The 7,026-nt window shown below is 46.5% G+C and overlaps 1 protein-coding gene across 1 annotated transcript; it reads right to left on the bottom strand.

Moving 5' to 3' along the window:
* Positions 1–797: 797 nt before the first annotated feature.
* GTF3C5 (general transcription factor IIIC, polypeptide 5, 63kDa) lies at positions 798–6,861 on the bottom strand (the record flags this gene model as incomplete). The annotated part of the gene is made up of 10 exons (XM_009878139.1): positions 798–955; positions 1,631–1,773; positions 2,054–2,136; positions 2,816–2,913; positions 3,211–3,291; positions 3,982–4,096; positions 4,605–4,709; positions 5,009–5,204; positions 6,214–6,412; positions 6,639–6,861. Coding segments are annotated over 10 exons (1,401 nt in total), but the record flags the coding sequence as incomplete, so codon positions are not given.
* Between the last annotated feature and the right edge of the window lie 165 nt (positions 6,862–7,026).

Genomic DNA, 7,026 nt, shown 5'->3' with positions numbered 1-7,026 from the left:
GTGACATCCAGTTGTTTGACCCTTTTTGGTGTAAGCCCCCAGCCTAGTACCTGGCACTTGTAACACTGGGGAATGCACGAGACTCAGGAAATGCCAGCAGATCCTTTGTTGGTAACAAACCAACTGGTGATGGCAGACCGAGTGCCTGAAGCTCTGCACCAGTGCCTGCTTCCTCCAGTCCTTCCTAACTACTAGGGAAGTCAAAACAGAATTATTAAGTGCATCAGCTAGTGAGGACAATGTACCCTGCAGAGGGCAATTACTCACTGCCAAAAAAGTGTGATTTCTGGCTGGCTTTATTTCCAAGATGACCAGTGAGGCTCGATGCTGAAGTCGCAGCACAGTATGTTCCTTCCCCTTAGACGAGAAGAAGGGGAGCACCTGCCTTAGGGACTGCAGGAGCGCCAGAGGGCTTCCCGCAGCACCTCCTCACGCAGCTTTTTCTATCTTTCATGTGGCCACCAACTCAGCCAAGGTGTACTGCCCACCCATGGAGAGATTTGGGAATGCAACTTCCCCTCTTTTCGGGTGTTCTGCCAGCTGGTTTGGATTCTGGGCTCGCTCTTGAGAGTTTGTTGAGGTTGCTTGAGGGCGTATTAGCCAGCAATTATAAAAAAATGCCAGGCAGTGGTTCCCTAACATCAGGAATGACAGCCATCAGCAGTGCAGACAGGTTGTCAGCATCTTAGTACAAGTTCTGGTTTCCCACATCCTGGGCATGGTGGCTGCACCTTCAGCACTCAAGAAACCAGAGCAGAGATGATTCTGTCCAGCAGCAGCCAGACTGCTCACTGAATTCACACATAGTCCAGAATTTCTGTCTCCATTTCATTTTCACTCCCATCAGAAGGCTTGAAGTCCTCTTCCTCCTCCTCTTCATCATCCTCATCCTCTCCGGATTCGTATGCCAGCTGCTCTTTGCCATCTTCACTGCTTGTTGTATTTGAGAAAAGAGCTTAATTGGGAAGACAGAGAGACAGGCACTGATGTATCTCTTGGTGAAACCTGGGGGCATTTGCAGCCGTTCATAAACTGTGAGAGGATGGCAGAAGCCGCAGGGGCACAGCTGATGTTTCACATCAACAGAATTTGATCAAGCCCAAACCACTCTGTTCTCATGCTCCAGGACCGCTAGCAGAACAGCAGCAGATCTGTGGTGCTGTACCTCCTCTATTCACTCGCTGGGATACTTTGGCTCAGCATCATGCAAAAAAAGACTTCTCACATCTTGTTCAATTAATAACATCAGTAGAAAGTAAAATGCCACCAACAGATCCATCAGTAAGAATTAAGATCTTGATTATCGATGTGCAAAGATATTTAAAACCTGAAGGCTCTGATACTGGGAAGACAGGAACAAAGAACCTTGACTTTCAGCCATTCCTAATCTCAACCTACATTCATGCTGCAGCACAGCAGCCTCAGCTCTCACACTCTAATGGCCTAGAACACAAAGAACACCAGATACAGGACAAAGGAGGAAGCAAATACAGGAACCCTACTCTCCCAGTGCTGACTGCATCATCTTTACTTAGCCCACACTGTCTCAGCACCATCAGGAAGGTGGCAGTACACTGCAGTAGTAGGCAGAGAGGTGGCAACACACTGTGATGTTCAGAAGCATCCTTACCAGGTCTTGTGGATCTGATTATCTGTTTTATCATCAGAGACATGGTATCTCGCAGATCATCGCTGGTCTTTGGAAGGCACCACCCATCCCTTTCTGTGCACTCTGACTCCTTGCCGTCATTCCGACGGATGATTTTCTGCAGGCTAAAAAGCACCAAAAGAGAAGGAAACGTTATTCTTTTACATTCAGAGGTAGACTATGGCTTACTTCGTTGATCTGGAATATCACATTAGTTATTTAGGTAATTAGTTATTTAGGTCATACGAGAAAAGACAGTCACATGTGAAAAGTCTGTTCTATTCTTATCCAGAAGGTAGACACCTCAAGTTTATGCTCACGAAGAGAGACTGGAAGAGACTGGATATAAACAATAGGCTTTGAAATCCTGCTCTAACAGAAGACTTCGCTGCCAGCGTGCAGTACCTTTCCACATTCAAGTCGCACAGCTGGTAGAACATCTGCCGGTAAGGGGGTAAGGCTCCTTCTCGGAAAATGTAGATGGATTCCTAAGATGAGGAAAGAAGGAAAGGATTTGTGTGCATTTTATGGAGTAACAGGACAGCCCTGACATAACTAAAAAGTACTTCTCGTGGGCTGATTCAAGAACAAGGCATTTCCAGCACAAGTCAGTTCCAAGGCACGGGGCCTCCTACGGCAAAAGATAAAGCTGAGTGAGGAACGCAGTGAAATTTCCCTGCAGCCAGAGTCAGAATAGCACAGCTGTGCAGAGAACACGACTCATCTCTCCAATCTGCAGCTCCCTCTGCAGCCTGTTACTGCTTAACAGTGGATCATAGGTTTCATTATAGCAAAGAGAGAAGAATTAAAAGACTCCTGTTCAAATATTTATTTTGCTCTACTGGACTTTGCAGGACACCCTGATAAACACATGGTGACTTTTTTGCACTTCACTGCCCACAAAGTTCCAATTTTATCAATTGAAACAAAATGCTCATCACATCTAAAACTAAGGCAAAGAGTACTGATCCTACCTTGCAGGACAGAAGAAATACATTCAGCACATGGCAGATGATGCTCTGTAGTGACCCGTACAACCACCAGCTTCCCAGGTAAACACGAGGACATCAGCTCACTCACAACTGCCCGCTAATGACTGACAAAACAGGAAAACTCCCTTTTTCACTAAGCTATTTCAAGATTCTGGTACGAGACAGTAATGCTTACCTTCAGTTTATATCTGCTAGAAGCTGGCTTTTTTGCACCAGATGCACCAGATGTACCAAGCCCCTGTTTTAGATCGTGTACACTGACTGTATGATTTACTGAAAAACAAAACAACAAAAAAAGAGTTCTGAGGGACATCTTTGTGACTTTGTGCTATCAGTTCTCTATGTTGATTCAGCTTTGCTGGTCAGCAAAAACCAGACCAATCTAGCAAGTCAGCACTCATGTTCCAGCAGGAGATTCTTCTACTGGCTTAACAGCAGCACTATATTAAAAGCAGAAATAAAGCTCCAATTTTGGCTCCGCTACAGCACAGGAAGACCCTTCATCTGTGACCAGGATGGGGTAAACAAGGAAAGAGAAGAGACAGCAGCCCTTCTGCTGGCACAGCATACCTTGCTTCTTGACAGTGATGGGCAGACTGTAGTTGTACGTGCTGCGCTTTGCTTTCACAGGCATATCATTAGCGGCGTAACCTAGAGGTGAAAAAAGAAAACCAATAACGAACGGAGGGCCAGCACGCTGCAGAGTATCCCTAGCTTGGTAACACAAGTGCTGGACTGGTGTCTGAAAGGCTGGCTGATCCCTGGGGTAGGGTGAGTTTAGCAAGGTGGGGAGAAGAAAATTCTCATCTCAACAAACCCCTTTAATGTGGACAGAGAGCGAGATGTGATCGGATGGGAATGGCTGGGTGCCAGCTCGGTCATGGACTTATTACATGATCTCAGAAAATCCTTTCCCTCAACTTGCAGAATCAGAGCAGGGGAACCGTGTGTCCCAAGGTCCTGAGACCAAATGTCCCGCAGAGGATGTTGAAGTCCTTGAGGAAAAGCTACTGTGTAAGCAGCAGAATCTACCGCTCTGTGCCTCCCCTGAGCGAGAGGGAGGATGGTTTGCTACGTCTCCTTGGGCTTCGAACACATGGGGGAGGAAAGTCAGCCAGCTGTGTACTGAGTTTGGAACCTGCCAAATGAGGAAAGGCATCTTGCGTACTATAAAGTAGTAAAACCTTTACAGAAGAACTACAGTAAGCAATGAGCTCAAAAGGTGTCATCTTCCCCAGAGCAGAAATATGGCAAAAGAGTTTGAAAACAACTGAAAAGAAGAGTACTACCAGGATTAACCAGAGAGCAGAGAGCACGTCTCTGTGGGTTGGGCCGTTTTACCATATTTCATTCCATAGCGAATTCGGAAGTCCAGTACTTGATAAATCTTTGCTTCAGGATGTTTTCTGGGGTCATACCCAAACCTAACCCATAAGCTTCTCCAAGGACCTGTTAACTGCATAAAACACACATGGAGGAAGACAGTTACCAAAAAACCCCAAAGAGTACAGCGTTGCAGTTTCTTAGAAAATTCTATTTCTCCTCATCGCCCAAAGATTATTTCTTTTACCTGCTCTTTCCTCATTTGCCATGCCAGTATTTATATACCAAAAGGCAATCAATGCATCAAAGCACAAATATTTGTGTGCTTTTACAATCTAACTTGCAAGGTCATAATAAACTGTTTGGAAAAATTCTGCTACCGTTGCCAGCTGGACAGTCAATTTGAGTGTCTGAGTGAACTGCAAAGCCAACGGAGCAAAGAGTTATTGAATCCTCCATGGCTTTAACTTCTGTTCACATGCAAGGCTTACCTTCCCTCTATCTCTTTACATAACATTAAGCTCAGGCACTTAGTGGTAGGACCTCAGAAATGGTTGAGGACCAGGAACAGCTGGCAGATGCTCCCTTGCTCTGCCTCCCAGCAGCCTCAGAGAGGCCCGAGGGCAGATGCACACACTCACCATGTAATAGGCCAAATACGGCAACAGAAGTTTGAGCTTGTCTGGGTGGATACTTATGTTGGCTTTTACTGCATTCCGAGACCAGACAGGACGGGCTTCAAAGAGCTAAAATAATAACAGAAACAACCATGAAATAGTGGAAAGGGGGTTACTAGTGGCAGTTCAGCTTTCCAAGTAGACTTTCTTGTATACTGGGGCCTGTGGCCCTTAGTATGAGCTATCAGAATGGTATGGTAAGAACGAGCGGCACAAAAAGGAACATTGCTGGCTGCAAAGACAGATTCAAATCAGCCAGTTACAATCACCAAGAATATTTAGGGAAGTAGAAGAAAATAGCTGTGTGCAGTGTTTCTCCTGCACAGCATGCTGCAGTGTAGTGCTCAGCTCAGGAATAAGACACATACCTTTCTCAGCTCTTCTTCCACCTTTTTATCCACAGTATTGGTGCACACTTTCTTCCAGGTCTGTACAGCAGCATCCAGTGGTTTAGTTGGGATTTCTTCATCATCAAAGTTCACAAAGATGGCGTTGTGTGGGCGCCGGGCCCTGCTGAGGCCAATCAGGTTCTCACCAGACACCTGGGGATTGTTGTATCCCTCCCTAAGAAAGAGGGACAGGATCAGGTTTCCTTTCTGCCTGTGGCATACACGGACCTGAGGCCTTCACAGGAACATTTGAAAATGGAAGTTTGTGCCTCAGATTTCAGAAGAAAAGGGACTCAGCCAATAGTTTAACTTTGGCCCCAACTCCCTACCATGTACTGGTCAACATGAAAGCACTGAGCTTTCTCATGACAGCACTGAGCTAAGAAAATTTAAATTTCAAAATATATAGTGCAGGGGACCTCTGTCATTCCACAACTATCTGACAGAAAATCCTCAGGCACTTATCTAATAATCTATGAAATGCATCTGTGGCACAAAGGGCTTCACCCTCAGCATTTGCTCTGCTGTCCTTACGCAGCTCAGTGGGGTACAGGGGCAAGGCGAGATGGAAATGCACTTAAGATAATTTTTCTTTTTTTGAAGTGCCGGCGAAGGACTACGCTGAGAAAACGAAAGATGTTTTGTGTGGGAGATCTCACAGATTGTTCTTCTGGCAAAACCAACCAGGGCCAGGAGGGAACAGGTCTGGTAAGTGCAGTCACAGCACACGGCACCGACTCCTGCACGCTCTCCCCTCGGCTCCAGCCCACCAGAAGGAGGCAGAAAGCCAGAAAGCCAGGCTCACCTCACCCCTCGCTGCATGTAGTGTGCCAGGGGAGGCCATCATCTCCACCAGATCACCAGGTCCCTGCACCTCAGATGGACTTTTGCTGAGGTTTCTGCTGTTTAGGCAGTTTCTCAAACGTGCTGCCTCCATTGTGCCAAATCAAGAGGGATAAAAGAGAAGAGGGCAGCAGCTGAAGCGGGTGATATACCTGAACAATGCATTTAGTGCTGCTCTGATCCTTCAAGAGCACCGATCCCGTAACAACATTGAAGCCAGAATGGATTGAAGGCATCTTCAAGTGATGAAAAAGGCAATATTAACTTGAAGACTTGTGTTACCTGTCCATTCCAGAACCCACACAGCTACTCACTGCATTATGAGAGAAGAAGGCACTAACCGGTGCTGTATATCTGGCCGATAAAAATAGTCAACAGGAGTGTCCAGACGTGAGAAGATTGGTGGTGGGATGTAGAGAGGTAACTCTCTATTGAAAAATTCTTCCTTCTCTGGTTTGAGCATTAGGACTTTGTCGTACATGGAGGTTTGTTTGCCATCAGGACCAGAGTGCATTGCCAGGTACTGGAAATCAGACATTCCTGTGAGAAACAAAAGTTAAAAACATTGTGAAGTTTGTTGTGAATATCACAATAATTCTTACCACACTCAACTTTTAGGAATAGGAGTCTGGTAAGTTTATGCAAAGGGTTATACAGCAAGGAGACTTGATTGTCTTTCCAGTCCTAAATTCTTAGAAGGAAACACGTTCCTTTCCCATCAGCCATACTCATCTTTAAGCCATGTGGACAGAAATCCACGTATTACCTTGAAATTTGTAAACAGTGGTGACAGTCCCAAGAATTTCCATCTCAAACTGCACTTCTGGCTGGATTTGTTCTTCACTGTCCAACTGCTTCTTCCTCTTGGTCCTCCTCTTCACCTTGAGCAGCATGGTGGAGGTGGGGAAGCGATTGGCACATACGGGATGGCAGTAAGGGTCCTTGGGGCGGAAATACAGCTCCAACCTTTTGGCAGGGTCCGCATAGATCTGTCAGCGAGGGCAGAGACAGTCTCCTTCAGCATCGTGCCCACCTGCCCATCTCCCCCGGACTCTGGTGCCAGCCCCACAACCTCAACCGTGGGCACCCACTGACTCCCCTCACGCCACCTCAGGGACACGAACCCCTGCTCCACCGACACCCGCAGCACATCG

This window comes from Apaloderma vittatum, unplaced genomic scaffold (genome assembly GCF_000703405.1).
Source record: "Apaloderma vittatum isolate BGI_N311 unplaced genomic scaffold, ASM70340v1 scaffold19551, whole genome shotgun sequence".
Classification (NCBI taxonomy): domain Eukaryota; kingdom Metazoa; phylum Chordata; class Aves; order Trogoniformes; family Trogonidae; genus Apaloderma; species Apaloderma vittatum.
The sequence above is the reverse complement of the archived record's forward strand: the minus strand, read 5'-3'. Positions and strand labels throughout refer to the sequence as shown.